Raw genomic sequence first — 22764 nt, 5'->3', positions numbered from 1 at the left:
TGAGGGAATTTTATTTGACTGCTAGAGTGCTTGACCAGGCTGCATCTTTTATCCACAGTCAACAGGTATGTGGCCAGGAAATGCAGAAATCAAATTGTGTGCCTACATAGTGTGTCGCAGGAGTATTTGGGAAAGCTGCATGTTTGCTATCTCGGCTATTTGTTCGCCTTCGGTTGCATTTTATGATTGATTGTGTTAGCTCATGCCACCTCCACTGGCTCCAGTATAGTAACATTCAGATAAAAATAATATTAATAACTTCAATCCTGGTAAATTCCAGGATTTTTTTTCCAGTTCCTAAAAGAATGAAGGGAGCCAACCAAGTAAACCCCAGTTTGCCCTTAGAGGCCTGTAATTTAATTTCAAGAGCGTTTCTAGGCGACGAGGACACACAACACGGTGTGAGGGCTTCTGTAAAGAGAGGCCTGCACATTTGGGCAGGGTCTGGGGTATAACCAGCAGTCTCATCCAGCTTAGAAAGATGACACAGTGTGTGTGTGTGTGTGTCACTGAGGTATTTCTGAGTGACATATACAAGATAGACTTGGTGCAAGGTAGTTATTGTATACATGACAGCAACAAACAATCACTGTGAAAATCCATTATTCAAAACAAGTCAAATGTTTGGGATGACTGAGCATCTGCAAACAGAGAGGGATTCGTCCTAAAATAGGACCGCCTCCAACTCGGAACAATTCAACATGTCAGCGCTGATCTGCATGTAAATGAAATGTTTGTATTACTTTGACTGTAATCGTGTTTCGCTCATTATGTAGTCAAGTAGGCGAGATAAATCAACAAATAGAGAAATGGAAGGATGCATATGAGCAACATGGTTAGGGAGAAGAAATGACTGTAATTAACTTGACCTTGTTCTGCCTGAACGAGCACAAAGTGTGGGGATGGGAACAATAATTACCAATGACCAGGCAGTTTCACAATCGCTTTAATAAAAATAGGCACTGGGTTATCTGGCATTCACACAAGGACATATGGAATGGGGCTGCCCGCAAGGTAAAAAATAAAAATAACAAATGCAGTGAAACGAGCCTGGAATAGGTACAACATCCCACATGAGCTGTATAAACTAGTCGAGATAGTCTTTGTACCAGTCAAAACAATTTCGTACATATAAAACTGTCAGGTCAGTTGAGAAAGTCAGTGTGCAATCGCATGGACTGCTTGTAGTTTGTTGGAGCTTAACTGGCATTCAATTTTAATTCCCTCAAGTTACTGACTATAGGAGAGCAGCACCCAATGACAGGTTACAAGTTACTCCAATGGCTGACAGTAATTAGGAAGTTCAGGAACAATAGAATAACCAAGCTCACTCTCTGGCAGCGAGACAGCGATCGCTGCTGAGGCAGGGTCATCTGGAAGTTTCTCACAACCCAGAGTGATACCTGCGACAGAGAGACGATCCAACCCATTCAACTGCTCTCACTCACTGCTCTATTCACAGACCTGGGGGGGGAGGGGGCGCGCGCAATGACAGGTAATTGTACATGATGCGTTTATGTGTTTTTAAGAAAACTCGAGGGAAAGTCTTGGAAAGAAGATGATGGACTCATCTTCTGCTCAGCAAGGTCTTGACATTCTGTAGGGGGATGCTGTAAATAATCTCCAGGCTGATGGATAGGTGGAGGGGGGGATTACCCGCCTGACTCATCTCCTGCATGCCGTCTGGTCACAACTCCTGGAAACAGACACATAACACAATGCACACAGTGTTGACCAAAGGACAGTGTGTTAGCGTTCAACAGTAATGTAACACAGGCTGGTAGTATTGCTAATAATTGTGTATATGTTTTATTCCTAGTATCAGAAATAATCGTAGGTAAAAACCTTTTGCATCATTTAACACTCGTGCCATTACTAAGATGGGTTTGCAAATATTTTAACACCTTCAAATCAGTTTTCATCTGAAAATCCTCCTTTCTACATCACAGACAGAACCTCCAATGCCTCTACTTTATTGTAGCCGCCTTGGACCACCCACTGCTACCACAGCAAATGGAATTGTTCTCCCTGCATCATTAAACAGTTTGAATTAACTTGATGGAATTAAATTATGTCACACATGAAGCTATCCCACTCTCAACTTTTAAAAGAAACAAGGTTGCCTATATGCCTGGAGCCTCAGTTTTTAGATACATTATTCCAGTCAGTCAGGTGCATCAGCATGCAACTGGACTTGGGAATGAAAATAGTGGACTCACACATCAGGACAGATCGTTTAATTTGACTTTCCTGGGGAGATATCCAACATTAATAACCCGAGAGGACCTAGTAATCTCTCATGGCAGCGGAAACACTGCGTTCCATTAAGCCCTTAGGTGAAACTACCATGAATTTACTTTTGAATTAGACTGCAGCTTGACTAGGTTTGACTCTGTGCACATGTATTTGCATATTTAAAGCCGTCATCATGTCCATCATGATATTTCATCCCAGAAAGTACAAAATTAATCTGTTAGTGAGCTTCTCCTGCACCTACAATGATGTCGTCATCATTCCTTTATTATGTTTTAGACAGGACAGACTGTTGAGATGTGAAGAAATTGTAAATGAACCCCCTAACATATTAAAAATGTCAGCCAATTTTACCACCACCCAATTTTCCAAAAAATATTTTCTCATTTGATTAAAATTTCTCCATTTGACCTGAGAAGAAGATACATTGATAGATGGCGAGTGCAGAGGTCAGAAGTTAAATGAAAGACACTGGGTGATCAGCTACAGTCAATTAGAATGTAGAAAACCTTTCAAAACATCTGGCAAATCAAAAAGTAAAGTCCACATTATGTGTTTAACAAACTCCTTCTCTGTCTGAGAATCCAAACCAGTCCTGGCAGGGCAGAACCCTTCCTCCACTTCAACACCTGAGACACAGGCTGATGGACAGATTCAGTTACAGCAGGTACAGGAGATTGCACGCTAATTCACATCCCATAAGAGATTGTTCATGTGAGAGATAGAGCATAAGAGCGGATCCAATCGTTGTAAATACACAGTGCTCCTATTTCTTTACTCATTTACATTGGCATGTAAGCGGCATCTACTCTCCCTGTGAGTATGGCTCTATTTTTTTGCATGCTGTTTTTTGACACCGACAAAAACAACAACAATCAGATTAACTCTCAAAGGCAAACACCAGGCATTGGGGTATAAAAAGTAAATGTTTGTGCGTGACCTTGCAGAAGTATTCAGGATAATGAGGACACAGCTAAACTTTGGTGTTATTTAAATATCATTACCACATCACTAAATGCAAAATGACAACTTCTGCGTTAACATACAAACACAAATAATGGTACCGGTCCATGAGGCAGAGTTGCCAAGCCACAGAAAAAGAAAATAATATTTTATATAATTTCTGTTTCTGTATTGATTGGTAGTCTGACAGGTGTTTTATTTTGAAAAACAACCGGATTTTCTTCCAACGTAACATTCGCCTGCGAATCTTGACACGTTGAGATGCTTGTCTTGGTCACATGATGCGTTACTCAATAATAAAAAAAAAAGCCTGTAAACTAGTGAATATAAGTAAAAAAAAAAAAAACCGCCAGAAGAGGACTGGCTGCCCAAGACAAGAAAAAGAAAGAAAGCTTCTTTTACCAGACAAGTCATGAGTCATGCTTAAAACATGGGTTTATCAACAGGAGACTCATGCACCAAGTCCGCTCTGCATAATATGTGGCAAGCTAGTGAACGAGGCAACAGAGCCTTGAGAACTGCTTTGGCACAGAGATCAAGAACCGTGGATTAAAAGACAAGCCCTTGGAACTTTTTGAAAGAAAAGAAATGTGAACATGAAGTACAGAAACAATTACTGAGACCACAAATTCAACAAATATCCACGATATGGTGAGTAGGTATTTGTGTAATGATTGTTTAATAGTTATTACAAGTGCATAATATAAGGTCTAGTTGTTACATTTACATTCCTCTTTTTTGTTTTAATTATCCCCTGGTCCGTGGAAAAATTGCCCGGCATGAAGCTGGCCCATGGCAGGAAAAAGGTTGGGGACCTCTGATTTAAACCATGTGGTGTGTGTTCGCATCACAGAAGTGCAGTCTGCCTGTGTGATACTTCACAGGTCACAATGTTCATGCACAGAAGTGATGACCATGGATGATGCAGCAATACAGCCGCTCTGGCTACAGGCCCCACCATTGTACCAATACAATAAGATGGAACAAGACGTCTGACAGTTCATTCTGCAACAGCTCCACTATTATAATAAAGCAGCGACATGCTGAACATCACACCTGTATCAGGTCTCTGTCTGCGGTCGAGGTGGCCCGCCCTCAAGCGGTATCTGAGAGCAGCCTGCAAGCCCCCCTAGTGTTAATTACAGGACTTTCTCCCCCGGAGGCTGGGCGGGACGAGGGAAGTGCATTAATCTTGATTATTCACTTCAGTTTGAAGCCACACAGCACCAGGAGATTGGTAGACGGGAAGGAATTCACTTTTCTCTGTTCTCACACAGATGCCAACCACCTGTGAAGGCGAGCAAGTCGTTTCCCGCTCCAACGCTTGTGCTCTCAGTATGTTAATATGGAGGCAATCTCCGAACCCATAGGCTGTCAATGCCAGTTTACCCCGAGGCAGCAGCGGTCACTGTTCCAGGGCTACCAGTGTAGTCACTGGGCGTCCGCATAACTGACTTTTTTTTGCACATGGGCTGTTTAGCTCTCAGCAACCAGAAGCTGCTCAGACATGATTGGTCAATATTACCGGCTTCCAAACCAAAGAAACTTGCACACTTATTGCATTCATATATAGGCATCTGCTGGTAGAGATTAATCTGGAGGGATAATATTATGTTAAAGCAGTCACAAAGGATGACATGTCACGTAACCATAATCCCGCTGCGCTGTTCCCTGATGCATCGTGAAGCTCCTTGCCACCTTCAGGCTGAGCTGATGAGAGCTGACCAATGTCTGAAGGACTGTGAAATTATTACTTCAATGAGTTTGCATTCCATCCTATTGCCTATTTTTGTCTGTTATGTACATGTTATATTTGGAACTGAGATCACGATCCCATTATTTATTTATTTTCATTCATTTTACCAACACATAAGACTATGTCATTGTTCCATAATGTGTAAAAATTGCTCGCCACATTATTATAGCTGCCTGTAATTATAACAACAAGCCATTAACGGCAAGATTTTGAGTCTGTGCTGTGCCCAATAACTTCTTATTGATAATGTCAAACTGGTTAATGGACAGATGGAATAAATTAGATTTTGGGTTTGCATAGGCCTCTTGGTGAAGGTAAAAATATCAGCTTATTCTGAAGTCACTGGGGAATGCAGCGCTTTGTTTGTGTCGTCTGTAATGTCTCTAGTGCAGAAGGTTCACTTTGACAGTTATCATTTGTAAACTAGAGTCTGGAATCTATTCTTCTGTATTTTTGGTTTCAGTGAACATGCATTTCTGAATCCTGGTCACCAAACACAAAGCAAACCAAGTTGTTGCCATGGAGCTATCAACAGCCATCTAGAAAAAAAATCCACATGTATGCACATTTAATAGAACCACAGGATATCTATCCAGCAGATAGCAGATCTGGTGCCGCCTTGTTTACAGTTTCCATTGCTCCATGTGATGTTCATACACATTTTTAGGCATACAGTTGTATTTATCTTTCATGGATTTTATTAATTTAAAGCTATTGGGTACGATAAATTTTTGGGGGGTTTATAAAGATGTTTTTATGGATCTATTTTTATGATACTTTCATTCATGGCACATAATGACCCAGCTGTCCACATCCAGATTCTTCTCATCTCCACACCACTGATATTTTTCTCACAGTCTCTTATCTGCATTACGAGTAATCTATAGTAGTTAATTGAGCCCAGAGGCAGTTAGATTCAGTGGCATCTCCTGTGCTTGTCTGGCAAAAACAGAGGAGAAAGAGCTCTCTGGAGAAGACGGCTGTCTGTCCAGAAGCAAACAGCAGCAAACTCCTGCTGTTCATTAGCTGCCATTGATCAGTGGCTCAGTTGCTGTGCAACTTCTACCACAGTTCACACATAGCCAGTTTCATGTCATAAAAATTAATAGAAAGGTAAGGATGTGGAGCCAACAGAGCATTTTCATCATTGCATTTCATTATTCAAGGCGCTGTTTTGATGTTAACATTAACATTGTGCAGAGACTTCTATTATATTCTACAGTTTAATTTTACTGTTGCTAATATGTGCTGCTCTATCTGCTTGCTGGCTTCCCTCTGGGGCTATCATTGCTGCCCCTCATTCAATCACAGGAGGTGTAAGGTCAAATGAGGCTGCAATATATAAAGTTGCTGGTAGATACCTGAAAAAAATAAGTATAAATAGTTAAGAGATAGTGGGAAAACTGTGTCAAACTCCACTTCAAGACACCTCCCTGGAGAAAAGCCAATATAAATGTCCTGTCTGACATCATCAACGTCTACCGGGCCTCACCCACCTCATAAGGCAGCGAAGAACTGGAGGCCCTCAGTCTCTGCTAGCGATTCTTCTTCTTTTTACCAAATAGAAGAAAACAGAACAGAGAGCTGACATCCCATCTTATAACTCTAGCTGCACCAAGCTTTTAAAATACCTTTAGACTAGTTTGCTCCTTTCAAGTTTAAATATATTTTACTACCTTGCCTCTCTTCCCCATCCTTTCAGAATAGACCCACCATATCCGCACTGTAAATCCTGAGCTATTACTTTGAACATGTATAACAATGAGACTTCAAGACAGTGCAGAGTTTAAGTGAATATATAAGAGAGAATAAAATCAATATTTCACAACTGTGCCGGGGGAACAATGACAATGATATTACATAGTACTAATTGCACAGGTAGTACCAATTTTAAATGTAATCTGCACTCTCATTGGAATTCATGAAAAGCCGTCAGGTAGATGACCACGAGTCCTCATTTCAGTTTTCTTTATTCCCTTTATGTGTCTGGATATTTATTCTCTTCTCATTAAGAGCCATCTCTGGCTACATCTTTTTGTTCTACGTAATACTAGTCATTATTTCCCCTTTACACGAAAAGAACGACTTAGAAATCATTGTAGATTCTGAGAAGAGGTCAACCTTTCCAAATGAAAACTGTACCTTGAAAGTTACACAGTTTTCCACAATAATGTCACTTGTACGATTTCTTCTTGATAACAGATGAGTTTATGGAACCAGAATTGTTTTCAAACCAAAACTATCTGTGTGTTAGTAAATTGGGAAATACAACGAGGGCATATTCAGTATCAGTGTATGTGTGACACACACACACACTATAAATAGCAAATACTTTACTTTCTGAAGTTACTGTTTTCAATAATATAGTACTAACGATTATCTTCATCTCTTTTGTTTGTGATTTAGAAATAAAATTCAAGAAGGAAAACAAAATTATGATATTTTTTGATTTGTAGAAGTACAGTACTTAAATGCCCATTCCAAGTATTAAGTGGAAAAAGCTATTTTTTTTTTACTGTTATGCATGCTTCCACATATACTTCATAGCTGCAATGATCGCTATGTAGTATTTATGATAACACACAGTCATTCTGAGGCACTAAAGATGGCAACAGAGCAATGAGTGCAATCTACAAGATATTGAGTGTGCTGCAGATAGCCCAATAATATGTGATGTGTGCTGGGCTGCTGGTAATGAAACCATAAAACTGAGGCTAACATAAGTTACGAATGAACAAATGTATCGATAAGGCAAATGTTTATGAAAAGAAAGCGTCATCTGACGTTAAAAATGACTTAATTAAAAGCAGAGCCTTGCTTTATTAAACAAGATATGCCACACTCTGCATAAATGCATTCATCAATACTAAAACTGGCACACAAATATTAGAATCATTGATTCAGCGGTGGAGCAGTCCGGGGGTTTGAAGGATATTACTTAGCATTAATCGCCTTGGTGAAGGTCAGTGAATACTCCTGACAAATGTCTGCTGTTTGACTTTAGTTTAGCGAGTTACAGGAAATGACTTTCTGCACTTTTCATCAACTTTTACTTGCTCTGCATGCTGCAGCTTTATGGCAATGATCATTCAGTGTATAATAAAGACAAGCTAACTGTCCAACCTTGCAATAAAAGATACCCATACAACTGACACTAAACTGCTGGTTATTAATATAATACAGTGACACAGGGGAGAACAGGCGCAGGGCATGTCCATGCCCTATGCTGATTTGAGAGTGAAGAAACTGTGACTCACAGAGGAGCATTCAGGTTGTCTTCCCCTGCGTCCCTGTAATACATGCATGTTCATACTCTGCAGAGACATGGAGACCAAATCAACACAGCGCATCAAATCTGTTCCGTTTCTGACGTTGTACAGCCTACGCCTGCGGCTTTCCCTTATTAGAAGAATACCTGTCAATTTATCCTGAACAGCAGGACATTTTCAATAATTAAGAGTTAATTGCATCTCATTTTCTGACAAGACGGCCACATTTTTGTTTTATCGCTCCAGCAAGACTGTGGCAGAGAAAAGCGCAATATCTGTCAAATCAAAAATGATGATCGCCGCTGGAAATTTCATCTTTAAATATCAACACAACTATGTCTTAACAAGAATGTAAAAAAAAAGAGCTTTGAACACGCTGTAACTTTCCCAAAAATAGCTCCAAGGTCTGAGGCTTTCCTGGTTGTTTGCGGTCAGAATGTTTTATCCAGAGAGGGATATAATGCCTGACATAGGCTAGTCACGGTTGAGTGAACACGGCGCCAGTGCTGGGAGTGTCTTATTCCTGCTCCCAAGGGTCACAGTGTCCAACACGGCCGGCATTGTGGCTCCCATCACTATCATTAACGATCGCCTGCATGCCACTGTATTTCCGCTACTGCTCCGGGACACCCTGCTATGAGAGCGGAGTCGTTACAAAATAGGGAATGCAGCTATTAGCCGGCCTTAAATGGAGTCTAAATCCTTACACTCTATTCAAATAATATATTTAAATAAGTCTAGAGGAGTTGTCCCAGTATGAAATACAAATACCCTGATCTCAAATTATTTGGAGTGAGTGGAGGTGGTGCGGTGAGTCTCTACTAGTCAGGTTCTTTTCATGGAAGAGTCAGTCTAAGCTGAAGCAAAGTGCGACACCTCCACCTAATCACACACAGAGCAGAAAATAACACATAACAGAGTGAGATGCAGGTCATTCGAGGGATGTTTGAGAGTGTGTGACTCATCCTTTGACAAATACTTTTACTTTTATTTGCCACGTGAACTCCAGAGAGTCCAGTTTAAAAAGAATATATATTATATGAGTAAAATCATTTCCCACTGGGCTCAACAAAGTGTTCTGATTATCTGTTTCTGTTCCATGTTATCAAAGCAATTTTCCATCCTACGTTTATATGGAGTCATCCATTAAACCAATAAAAGAGAGGTCAGTGAGAGTTCCAGTCCTCGTTTAATGCAGTGCAGGGCCAACCAGGGACTGACGAACACCCCAGCTGATGTTGGGAAGCATGTGGGATACACCCTGGACAACCTTTCAAATCCACCTGAGGTCCTCAGGTGGATTTGAACCCCAGACCTTCTTGCTGTGCATAGTTTCGATATCGGTTTCCATTAATCTATCCAAGGTTAACCCTTTAAAGCCCGAATCATGAAGTAATCGTCAGAAAACTAAACTTTTTGGAAAATAAGGTCCTAATGGAACCGTCTTACAAATTTGTCAAAAAATAAAATATCATACATTTTTATATAAGTGCTATAATTTATTTAACTTTTGCTAAATCTGGAAATGTTTTTTTTTGGAAAAAAACTTCTGAAGTAGAAGTCTCAAAATCCTGAAAGGCCAAGTGTATCAAATATGATACGTTTGGCCATATTGCTATATTAGATACTCCCAACATGTTTGTGTTGCTATAGGGACCATTTATTTATACTTTGTCTGAATATGCATATCTTTATCTCATGTATTTTTGTGTCTCAATGAAATAATTTAGCAGCTCCAAAGTGTTACATAATTTTCATGAAAGAAATGATAGGGTGTGAAGTTGAGGTTATGGTTACAGGTGTGATTCTTCTTTTACAAAAAAGGTAAAAATAAAAAAAAAAGGGGGGGGGGGGGTGATATTTTAGCAGGGAATACATTTAGTCACACTGTCAGCTCAACCAGCTGCACGAGGAAGAAAAGGTCAGCTATTGTTTAATTGTCTCTACAAGAGTAGTCCGTGTGATTTTGAAGTGGACATCTCTATTAACAATATACAGTTTGTACAGTTCCTGTCATTAACTGAGACATCCCTTTCAAGTAGAAAACATTTTAATCTCCTCCAGGACTGCTTCAATTTTATTGTTTGATTTTAAATGCAAACAATATTTGAGAATGGTGCATGATCCTCAGGATGTACGGTACTGGCACAAGGGAAGTTCCCCACTCATTTTTGACGAGTGATGAGAAAATGGATGGTGGCAGTTTGGTGAGGCATCGACAGTGCTGCTGGAGCTGCATTAGTTTGTCATGGTGAAGAGAGAACCGGGCCGTGATGCTAAACTCCCATTCTACCTTGACGATCAGCCCCAACCCTTACTCTGGTCACGAACTGTGTGTAGTGACTGAAGAAACAAGATTAGAGATACAAGCGGCCAGATGATACTGCATTGTAGGATGGGGTGAGGAGTGCGGCCGTCCAAAGGCAGCTTGGAGTAGAGCACCTGTTCCTTCGCATTGAAAGGAGCCACTTAAGGTGGATCGGGTATCTGATAAGGATGCCTCCAGGGTGCCTCCCTCTGGAGGATTTCCAGGCATGTGGTAGACGCAGAGGTTTTTGGAGGGATTACATTACGTTCGTAATATGCTACTTCTTCTGTTGCCACAGCAACCTGCGCAGGGATAAGAAGAAGTGGGGGGTGGATGGATATTGTTGTAAGACAACTGTGTAAGACTTAACACTAAAGTGTTCTGATGTGGCTTCTCACGAGATGAAAATGGTAGGTTGAAATCTTCATGATGATGAAAGTGACAGAAGACCGACAGGCTGCCTGACTCACAGCATAAATGTTTGCTACAGTCATACTCATACAATGGCTTTTTCGAGGGCCGGGAAACTTATGTTTGCATGTCAGATAAAAAGAATATAGACACATCAGCAAGTATCCCTGTCAGTCCTGCAAACCAAATGTCAAGACTTCGAATACTTCTGTCTGCTGAATTAATGCAGCCGAGCCTGATTAGAGCAGCACTTATCCATAGCCTCCGGAGAATCTGTGTCCTCCCGAGCATTACTGCTGACGATACCACTCAATCGTGATGAGAGGAAATAGGAAGTGATGCCTAAGTGACACAAAAAGATGTAGACTCACCTTCATTCTCTTGAACTTAGCTTTGCAGCAGTGCCATGGCTAAAGAAAAGAAAAAAGAAAAAAACAACAGCAATGAATACAAGCTACTACTATACAGTGTTTGTTCATGGAGCACATCATTGTTGCAGATTAGTTGTTATCATTTCTTCCTCAGCACCCTCCTCCTTTGCTCCATCACCACCCTTGCCATGGCTAACAGGAAGCAGAGGGCACAGCACTTTATTTAATTAGTCACAGCAGCCGAGTGCTCATGTGGAACCAAACAGGGGAGGCAGATTGTGGAAGTGAGATGGATAGGCACTCTCCCATCGGGTCTTGCTTGTGCTGTCAGAGGAGTGTAGATTACATGACAGAAGGGGAAGAAGGGAGGAGGATGTAAATGTCTTTACAGGGGGATTCATCCCAGGACGCTGATTGCGTTCAGCCCAAAAGAACCCTTGTTCTCTCACAATAACTTTCCTTACACTGTTACCTTTATCTAATATGCAAACCAGCCAAAGGGGAGGGGGGGGGGGTGGCCTATTGTTGTGATGCACAGCACAGAGTGATTTGACTGATTTTATTATCTGTGACAACACTCATTATTTCAAATTATTTAGGAGTCATTATTTCTCCTGCTATCACATCTGACAATAATCAGCTTGCCTTTTCCTCACAGAGCAGCAGCTAACCTCTGAGCGATTGCTAAAGTGACTCATTGTGCAGCCTCTTTGTTGACGAATTCCTTCTAAAACCCAGGGTAGAGGATAGCAAAAGTTCTAGCTCTTCCGAATATTGAAGCATGATATGATACAAATAACAAGAGAGAGAGAGGCAAACAGAAAATATCTGTATGAAAAATATTACAGAATACACAGCATGATGTGAAAACATCATTATTCACTTAGGAGGTTTACGATTCCCATTATTATCCAAGATGTCACCATGATAGTTGGCCTTCAACAACATAGTAATACGACTCAGAGTGCATCCCTGAAGAAAACAGTAGACATTGTGCAGCTTACTGCACGGTGCAGAACCAGCGAGGAGCTTGTGAGCTGGGCTTGAATTGTGTGTCTGCACATCTACTAAGCAGTTGTGTGCATGCAGCTCTTTTAATTAGTGCTCTTGAAGTTATCCAGTGACCCACATCCAATAATGAAGGCAACATGAATGTTCTATTTACATATCTTTAGTCAGTAATGTGTGACCGTTGGGAGAGCCCAGTGGATGAGTATGTGGTGCCAGGGAAAAGAGAGAGCATGTCAAGCTGAGCAGCCTGAGGCTGTTTTCCAAGGCCTTCTCAATTCCAGTGGTGGGGTGTGGGGTGGTATGTGCTTGACCTGCAGGTCTATTAAACTGGGTTATGTTATAAGAATGCAGGAATGGATCTTTCAAATAACCTTTTTCCAATAGGAAATTAATAAATTAATAAAATGAGCTACAACCTCTACAATATGTGGCTTAAATTGAGCTTGTAAATTAAGTGAAGTGACTAAACAAAAAGAGCAACTAACAAAATAGTGCCCTTTATAATTTTCTGTAAAAATAAAAAAAACCTTTGTTTACATTAAATGTTACTCAATTTGTAACTACAACAGTGAAGCATGTTGAACTGGACATTGATGGGTTTCCCTGAAGCTAAGAGTGTATTGGAGAGGCTGCACTCCCCTGCTGGAGACATCGTGCTAATAACAGAGCAGAGCACTCTGCTTCTCCCTCGTTTGTTCCTCTCAAATAGACAGGAGGACTTAAAATGTGCTTTCAACATAAGGGATACATAAAGCAGTGCGGTGAAAATTCTGTTTTTAAGATGCTGCAGAGGGTTAATCTTATCTGCCAATTATTTTCCATATCGCCAGGGGATGTAGGACACTAGTAAATTATCTGTCAACCGGAGCAAAACACTGAAAATAGTTCCCCCTTATCTATTTCATTAATTCAAGAATCAGTTCTCAATCGTGATAGTGTCAAATTGTACGATAGGCATCTTTCGGGGGGTCTCCGTTTGTACACTTTAGAAAGCTACAGTTATAGTAGGGCAACTGTTAGCGGTAGGAAATGTCAAGCTTTTGAGTCAAAGTGGATCCTTTCAAAAAGGATGCCAACATTGATCGCCCATGTTGTATTTTCATTGCTATGCAAATAACAGACTAGGCAGGACAGGAGGGGACATAATGAGCCCCGAGGTGACTTTGACTGGAACAGCCGTCCTTGGTTCTGTCTGTCTGCTCAAGAGTCACCTTTACACACCCTCAGCGAGCTAGCTTCTTAAAATTAACGCATTTAGGACGATGAGCTAGCGGACCTGAGGCTCTTAATGTGATTTTAGTAACTGTCATCAATCTTTCAGTGGTGGCCTTGGTACGAAGGCGTCATAGGATGGTGAAGGTTGGGGCTTCTTTCTCCATCAACTTTAATAGGCTTGATATTCCCAACTCTTCCACTTCAAGGGACTCAACTCTGGTAAGAAGGGCTAATAAAACCTTATTTTACATGGAGCTCCCATTTCAGGGGGATGTGTCGAATCGGTCTCTCTGACGATTCTCTCGAGGAAAAACTGGGCCACTGACTAACGGTCCCTTCCGGGGGGGCTTTGGGGCTGAGGCCTCGGGCTCCAGGATTTAGGCAGACAGGGGCTAGTGCACACAAACTAAAGCAAGAGTGTGAAAGGATCCGCTGCACCTGCGTGATTATGGTCCCCTTTAAACACCACATCAAGCTAAGCTTACTTAACTGACTTCAGGGTGGAGTTGGGAAAAGATGAAGGACAAAGCCAGCAAGAACTGCACGCATGCATACGTCACCACCATGGACAGACACAGAGTGCAGCGCATCGTACGTGCTGCGGAGAAGGTGATCGGCTGCAAGCTGCCGTCGCTCCAGGACCTGTATGTCTCCAGGACTCTGCGGCGTGCAGGTCGGATCACAGCCGACCCTTCTCACCCTGGACACAGATTCTTTGTGTCCCTCCCTCCCTCAGGCAGGAGGCTACGGTCCATCCGGACCAGAACCTCCTGCCACAAAAACAGCTTCTTTCCCTCAGCCGTAAGACTTAATAATTCTGTCCCGGACTCCTGAACATCTCATAACTGACAACTTTCACTGTTCCATTTGCACTGCGTGATTACGCGTGTTTACTGCTGCTAGTACACATCTGTGTATCCACTCCTGCTGCTGCTGATGTGTCTGTACTTGTATGTTTTTTGTATTTTGTCATTACTGTTAGATGTAGCACGACTTCACCGAGAAACATTCCTAGTCTGTGAACCCTCACTGACAATGGCAATAAACTACTTCTGATTCTGATAACACTTCTTCTTACAAATTACATCCAGACTTTGAGCTCCAGTGTTTGTTAAACATTATGCAGTCCATCTTTGCTGTAAAGGCAACAAAGGATCATATACTCTGCCACAAATGAATGTCCAAGCCCTTATTTATCGCTGGTCATTGTTCAAATCAGGCTGGTTTTGAAGGGGTGCGCTCTCCTTTGGACAGCTCATTAAGATAGCATGCAAACGCGGCTCCCCATCATCCTGAGTTTATTAAAGTGGGGCTCATTTCAGCTCCTTTGTCTCGTGCAGGAACCTTGGTCTTTGTCAGCACAATTGGAGCCAGATGGCAAAACAAAGCTGCCCGTCTGGAGCGCTTTACAGAGTGATCTCAGAACGCAAAGCCATTTCGCTTGAATTCGACAGCTCACTCCACCACAGCATCCACCTGGATCACCCAGGTGTCACGGACGACATCAGGAGGCTGCTGTGTTGTGAATGGAGCACGGCTATATCACTGTCTCAAAGCTTTGCTACTCTTTGCCCTGCACCTTTATTTAAAACTGGAATATGGACTTTCACCAGTGGCGGAACTGCTGACCCCCTTTCCTGAATGCAGACCTTGCTGAAATATTCATGAGCAGGGCATTAGAGAATAAAGGTCATTGTCCCTCCTCACTTTATTTCACCTCACATCTTATTAAAAATCACATGGTATTAACTTTGCTGTTCAAAAGAAAGATGGAATAATTCAATCAGACTAAAGGAGGAGTTAAATTAATAAACTCTAATGCCTTTAACACTAGAGGGAGAACTGTTCAGGCGTGAGGGGCAGTCAAGTGGCTGGGCAGGCAGAAGGACCTCACAGTACTCTGCTGGTTAATGTAGCCATTTATTCACGAATCATACAGTCGATCAATTCCAAATCACTCTTATCATAGACAAAGGGGCACACATTTCACACTAATATTATTCATCCATATGATATATATATATACTGTATGTATAGCATATAGCATTCAGTCTAAATAGCAGTGCGAGGCCCAATTATTCCTTTCTCTGAAACATCACGGCTGCTATGTCATTATGATGTTGCCACGACTACTTGCACGTCCGCATGATGTCATCAGCATTCAATTTAAAGCGCCAGTCTTACTGCAGACACTTATTCTTGCTCATGTAACCAGTTTCAAATGCTTTGCATTGAACAGATGTCACATGTCTCTTTAGTAAATGGCAACATCTTTAAAGTTGGGGGTGGGGGTATTCAGCTCTTCCTTTACATTTCCAGCAAGATTAAAATAATGAAAGCAAAATCAGTGTGGCTCGGTACAAGGCCAGCTTTGCAGTGAACATGGCAAAGCCATTGTCTCTCTCTTGCATTGGGTGCAGCTTAGAACGTATGGGACTTGTTAGCATTTAATTTAAAGACTGTTCTAGCTGTAGCTGTGGGGTAATGTGTAACGTAAAACGGCTTGTTGGCATCACAGAATTAGCACACTCTTCTTTCTCTCGGCTTAAATCACACACAGCGGAGAAATAATGCCGGTGGTTTGCTTTGTTGAAAGGATTTGGTGCCCAGAGCTGGACTCCTGTCTCACGTGTTCATGCTTCATCGGCATTCAGTCACACTTCAGTAAACAAACGTGGATTTCCTGAACACCGATTAAGCAGTTTTTTTGTTGTTGTTTTTTTTGGTCATTGTAATGCTTTAATACCGTAGATGTCTTACAGTACAACTTTATTATATTCAAGGTTCAGGTATTATTTTACACATGTAAAGAATTAATTGACCTGTTTACAGGCTCATTCTGGTACAAATACTCAGTTGATACAGCATTATGTTCTTTTCTAGTTGTCTTCAGTGGATAAAATTCAATGTTGCCCACAGATTCCTGACAGCGTTTCCATCTTTGCACGACTGTACGGCTTAAAGCGCTATATGGAAAACTGAAGTAGGTGTAATGTCTCAAAAGCAGTTGGCGCTAAATGATGTGAAATCCTTCTTAAAGCAATGCAGCTTCCTAACTAACTGCAAGCTAAAACATGCAGTGTTCCCTGGACACACACAGGCTTGACCAGGTGTTGATTTGCTGACCTGTTTTTGACTCCTCTTCCTCCAGCTCCTTGGCCTCTTCAGCTGTGGGAAGACAGAAGAGTCATTATCAGAGAAAGCCACGGTGCAGAGGCAGCGCTCAATGCAGTCAATTCATCACAAGCCCATGGTAAGCTGATTCTCCAGAGCTCAAAGGACAAGCTGCAGTGAGGGCTGTGTGATGACGAGGATCCACACAATGGCACCCCAACCGTTTCGTCCAAACACACGTGGATGCAGAGACATTCACACCCCTTAACCTTTTATCGAGCCTTTTCACAAAGACCGTAAACACATTAGGCTTTAACGGCTGGTTCTCTGAAAACCCACCGTCAACCGAGTTACAGGCAACTCAGTGATGCGCCGTCACACTGAAATACACATGTGACACACTCGTGTGCATAGACATACAGGCTAAAAATAGACCTGAGGCGACTGACAATAATTCCTTGACACCGTTTTTAGCATGATTCAGCCTGAGACTCACCATTTAACCTTGAATACAGAAAATTAAAATTAGAATTGATAAAAATAATAAAATGTCAACAGTCTCAATATTCCTCAACTTTGACCACAGAGTTTTAATCTTCTGAGGAAAGAAATCACATATAAAAATAAATTCTATAAAATGATTATTACAGAAACATCCAAGTTCAAAAGAATCAAAAGTCTCACACGCAAACTACTATATTATTCACATGCAGTCCTACACATATTATGATGATCCTTCCTAAATCCAAGATGTGGCTTTGGTTTCGGTGATTGATGATGTATTTCCCTTTCTTTCCCAGATTGGCGTAGGTGAGAACTTTGCACTAAAGTTGCAGAATAAAATTTCCCGTAACATGTAAATAATATTCCTACTTTGAGAGTGAAACTAACGTGAACGTGAAAGTAACTTCATCGTCACAACTGTGATGAAACATCCACAAAGTTGTGCAAGCCCGTTTACCTCCACTGCTTCACTCAACACTTCCAAATGACTGCCTGACAGAGGCCAAAATACCTTGGTGGCACAAGAGGGGGGGCTCATTTTAAGGCAACTTACAATCTGGGTGAAAATGAGGGCATCCGCAGGGCAGGGAGTAAAAACTGCTTTCTTTGTTGAAAACGCTACTATTGTATGCCCTTATTTCCTGGATCCCAATTGTGTGGGGGTGAAAAGAATGGATCTAACCTTAGTGTTAAAACTGGACCGCCACACAAAAGACAAGAAAGCCAGGGTCAGAAATCACTCATCTGTGAATTCAGAAGGGTGTTGCTGTTTCTCATCATCCTCCCGTCTGCGTTCATAGAGACAGTGCAGCAATGCTGCTGAAAGTCTTTTATTAAACAATCATAAAGTCCTTTTTCCAACATTATGTTCAGAGATTTATACAATAATGCCTTTGTAAGAGTGTTTGCTTGTTTGGGAGGGTTTAGTTCACTGCAGGGTTTCATGCACACAACAGCAATTAATCCCAGTATTGTGCCCAAGGTAAACCGAAGAATTAACCCGGGTGAGACGTGCTTCCCTCATGAATTTCATTACATGGGGCGATCCATCCCCCCTCCGTCTACATGATAGTGTAGTGATATTCAAGAGTAGGTCTGATTGAATTACATGATTATCTAAATGTAAAATGAGCTTTAGAGAAATAGAACAGTAAATAAAGGATAGTCAGTGAGCTTATATAAAACACGTATTCTTCTTTAAAGATGAGAAACAAAGCACCATGCTGGTGTTGAGAGATTCCACTGTTCCAGGAACCTAGCTTTCATTTCCAGCCACTAAGCCGCAACCTGCTCTGCCCTGTTACGCCGCGCCTTCTTGTTCTCCACATACATTGTGACAGGGAAGAAAAATGACTTACTCCCTTTCTCCACTTCAACTGACCCTTCCACCCTCACGGCACGGACTCTGCGAAGAGAGTCAACTTCAATTTGGCCATACCCTGGAACACCAATAAAAGATAAGACAACCGCAATTAGGTTGCACTTCCCTGGTTTCTGCCCTCGACGCAGCTCTGGGTACAGGCAGAGCAAACCTTTTTAAAACTCTTCCAGATCCACATTCTTTATAGTATCAAGCTATAAAAAAAAGCGCAAGAGTCTGAATGATACACCGCAGACGACAGAAGCATTGAGGCAGAAATAAGATTTAACATTCAACAAGGCTAACAACAGATGACCACATAATCAGTCCTGCCATTGGTATTCGCATTGCAGATGGGAAACGCAGCTCCTCATCCGCTGCACTGAAGAAAATAACACCACAAATCTTGCAGCCTTTTCCCCATGGGAGGACCTGCATTACATTTCTACCTTTCCATTTCGTTTGATTTCATATGTTCCATGGAGCTATTTACTCTTTACTCTGAGTCTGTGAGACTTCCGTATTTATTTTCAGACCTCTGGGCCCTGTTGCAGACACAGGCTGACCTTTATTTTAATGTCTCCTCCACTCTGAGCCGATCTCATTACAGCAGAGCTGCTGGCCCAGTACAATCTATGTCATTTCAAAACTTTTCTCTTTGCACTCGCAGGCACCCTCAGCTACTCCGCACCACTACTTGCAGGCCTCAAGTAATGCTGAATATACTGAAGGTGTCCCACCACCATTGGAGATCATGCCTTTAAATTAAATGGTGCATCCTCTCGATCGTCAAACTTCATTGAGTGGTAAACATCTCATCACTGTTTTATGTGCTATGTTTCTCACTTTCACTGCACCTCCCACGTGATGCAGAAAAAGTGAGATTATACAGCATCATCTTCTGGGTGAAACTATGAAAATTGGCAGGAAAGTGTATGCATTTGAAAGAAAGCTCCGGGAAAGGGCCTGCTAGCCTGATAGGGTAGCATCCATTATTTAGGGAGTCTTTGGACTGTGTCTGCAATAGTACAAAACAATTTTATTACTTCATCTTTTTGTACTGCTTTGAGATAAATGTTTCATATCCCCTTTATGGAAAACAATACAACCCAAACACATATAGTTATCACATTTTGAGACTTGAACATGGATTTCCAAGAGTGATGGTCAATTAATTTGACTCTTTCTAAGAATCTGTGCTAGTTTTGAATGTGATGAGCCTCCTCTATTCCCCTTACCTTCTCTCCTGGCCTCCTCACAGCTCTCCTTGATCTTCCTGCGGCACACAGCAGCCAGGGCAATAAGCAGCACAAGCAGACAAACAGCTAGGCCAACAGTTACCCACAGAGCCACTGGGGGAAATGCAAAGTTCTGACCTGAAACAAAGGGCAGAAGGAGAGGCAGAGAAGGAAGAGCCTCATTATTCACTGTTGCAGAGCTAAAATAAGCGCAACTGGCACTTCTGTATCCGTCACCATTATTCCACGATTTGACAACTTCAATATTTGAGTCCCTGAATCCTGAATTGTCCAGACTGCAGATGCACAAAAGCAGAGTGTGCTGACACTGATGGTGATTAATGATTATTTCCATTATCATCATCCCCTTCATTATTGACTGATTTCACATATTTACTTGGCATTACACTTGACTTCCAGTGAAAGGAAATCTCTGCATATTACGTATGCGAACAGAGTTAGAGCTTCTTTACTTTTTACCAGCGAAGACACTTCATCTTATAATTGAGTCCAGATGGCAGATGGATGGCAACGTGCATAAGACTGTGTTGTTGTGTCACTCAGATAGCATTGGCACGGAGTTAGGTTGTTGGCATTATCCGTCCCACTCTCTTCCTTCTGCGACGTATTGCTCGGATGTCGGAAATCCTTTGCTTTATCATTCATTAAATTCTTCATGACTGCAATATTACATTGAACACTCTTAACTGTGAGGAAATGCCAAAATGCAATAATATATTCATGCAAATATGAAGAAGGTACCGGTAATTAAAAATAAATAAATAACAAAACAAATGTGTTATACATATTTCAACATAAAAGTTAGATACTTTTTGATGAGTACAAAGCTAAAGATAGATTTCAGACAGCACCACTCTAAAAACACTTTGGAGACAATTAGAAATCAAAATGAGTGGCAGCATCTTTGCAAACTGCAGACTGTTGGAGAAAAAAGAAAAAAAACTGGTCAGCAAAACAAAGAAATCACAGTCACAGCCAGATTTCCCTGGGGTATTCAAACTGAACAGAAGGAGAAGAAATGAAAACAGCAGAAGCACTAAATAGCCGTGAGTCTGGCGGTACCACAAATAAGCTTCCATCAGAGAGTGCCAACTTGGACAGATATTAAAAAAAAAAAAAATACAGCAAAGCAAATAAAAAAAATAAAAAATGACTGGCATTAGGAAGATGAAATGATGAAGCATCTGTAAGGATGTGGCATTAGCTATGAAGACTGGCAGACAGGCTATAACACAGCCAAACTAAGAGGGAAGGCAAACAGAGGCTGATGCAATCTGAAATGGAAATTAATCTATGTAATATTGATGTACCTCATTGTTCCACAAAATATAGTTAATAAAACACATCAGGGGGGCATAGATGGTGGGGGGGGGGGGGGGGGGGCAGGGACTCGGGACAAGTCTCCATAAATAAGGAGGGAGGGTATTTAAAAAATGGTGGGTCAGCGTTTATTCTTGCCATGCCAGGCAAGCATGGCTCCAAGGACAAAAATGTCACTGTGTCCATCAGATTGCAACTTGTGTCCAGACTACAGTATCTCAGCATCTGTTGGATGGACCACCAATGATCTTGAGCATGCATTAATGGTCTGCAGGGGGTGAAGCTTGATGAGTGTTATGGGCCACTTATTCCTTACTTTCTACCACGAGGCTCACATTTGTCATTTTGAGTGAAAAGTCTAATTACAAGGAAGCGTTTATTACAAGGTCTGTCCCAACTCCTATTGTGAATGAGCTGGAAGCAACAGAGTCGAATTAATCACGACTTCTGTTACAATGGAGGCATTCTTTGCTGAGGCAGATATTATTATGCATTGTTCATTTCAAATAGTCATTCTCATCAACTTTTGAGGTCATCATACGTGCGTTGTCATTCCACGGTGCCTGCTCAACTCGCCACTTGGGTGCAGATGACAAGGAGAAAAACCCATACTGTGGTTGATTGAGGAGGTTCAGAGCTCTTGTTTTTCATTGTCCACAAGAGGATCATATGAGGTAGACAAGAAACATGTACTGCAGGAAAAAAAGCCATTGAAAATGAGCAAAGCAGAACTGGTACAGAAAAGTAAAAACGTATATATTTTTTATTTTCTTTACAATATGATAACCTCAATAGAAAATGCAAAGATTATCTTGTCCTGCTATTAAAAATAAGGATAAACAACCAAATGTCACAGAGAAAGGATAAAATCTGGAAAGTCAATCTTCTGTCATTTTGATGAAACTGCCTACGCGTCTCCAGGCTGGTTATGACTGATGACACTGCGGCTTGCTGCCCACAGAGCCCTTCACTCTGTTGTTTGTGCAGCTTCTCCAGTCATCCTGGTCACGGTAGAGCTCTGTGTTGAATAAAGTCCATTGGACTTGTAGGAAAGGTTGAAGGTGTTTTACCTCTGATGTAAGAGGATTCTGGGACATTCTCTGTGTTATATTTTAAAAAGTGACTGAAAACAATGAAACTGAGATACATGTATGAAAGGAGGAATAATAATCACACACAAGTATTCATGAAGTCAGACAAGTAAAGAAAAGAAAATATGTCTCACTCTTTGTAAAGAAGACACAATGCTCTTTTTCCCCTTGTCTCTCTCATTCTCGTTTTATTCTCACACCATCGCACCACACTCCTTTCTCCCTCAAGGCAGACTGATAAAGACAAATGCCATAGTCCGCTATCATTGCTACGCCGGGGCCCAAAGGGCTGCAGGATCACATTTCTCTTTTTCTCTTGTTTGATGATGTGATTTTGTTTTCTTCAGAAATAGATTTTTCTCTAATGGCTCTGTTTACCTACCCTCTCTTTCCCCTTTTCACTATTCCCTCTGTGCGAAGGGTGTGGATGGAGTGCTATCGGCTGCAATGTCACATTACCTAGAGTCTGCACTCTTCAGGGCTGCACGGAATGGGAAACACTTTCTCGGCATTTTACTATGAATGTGCACAGCACATCAAAATACATTTTTAAAAAGTA

General features: G+C 41.5%; 1 protein-coding gene across 1 annotated transcript in view; it reads right to left on the bottom strand.

Annotated features, from left to right (window-relative positions):
• Positions 1-929: 929 nt before the first annotated feature.
• Positions 930-22764, bottom strand: part of cd276 (CD276 molecule) — a 44035-nt gene continuing 22200 nt past the window's right edge. Inside the window, exons 3-6 of the mRNA XM_068741303.1 lie at positions 19774-19911; positions 16684-16725; positions 11332-11370; positions 930-1696 (exon numbers count right to left, since the gene is read on the bottom strand). Coding sequence (XP_068597404.1) covers positions 11348-11370; positions 16684-16725; positions 19774-19911 — 203 coding nt within the window. The 3' untranslated portion in view covers positions 930-1696; positions 11332-11347. The remainder of the gene's footprint in view (positions 1697-11331; positions 11371-16683; positions 16726-19773; positions 19912-22764) is intronic.

This window comes from Brachionichthys hirsutus, chromosome 1 (genome assembly GCF_040956055.1).
Source record: "Brachionichthys hirsutus isolate HB-005 chromosome 1, CSIRO-AGI_Bhir_v1, whole genome shotgun sequence".
NCBI lineage: Eukaryota > Metazoa > Chordata > Actinopteri > Lophiiformes > Brachionichthyidae > Brachionichthys > Brachionichthys hirsutus.
The sequence above is the reverse complement of the archived record's forward strand: the minus strand, read 5'-3'. Positions and strand labels throughout refer to the sequence as shown.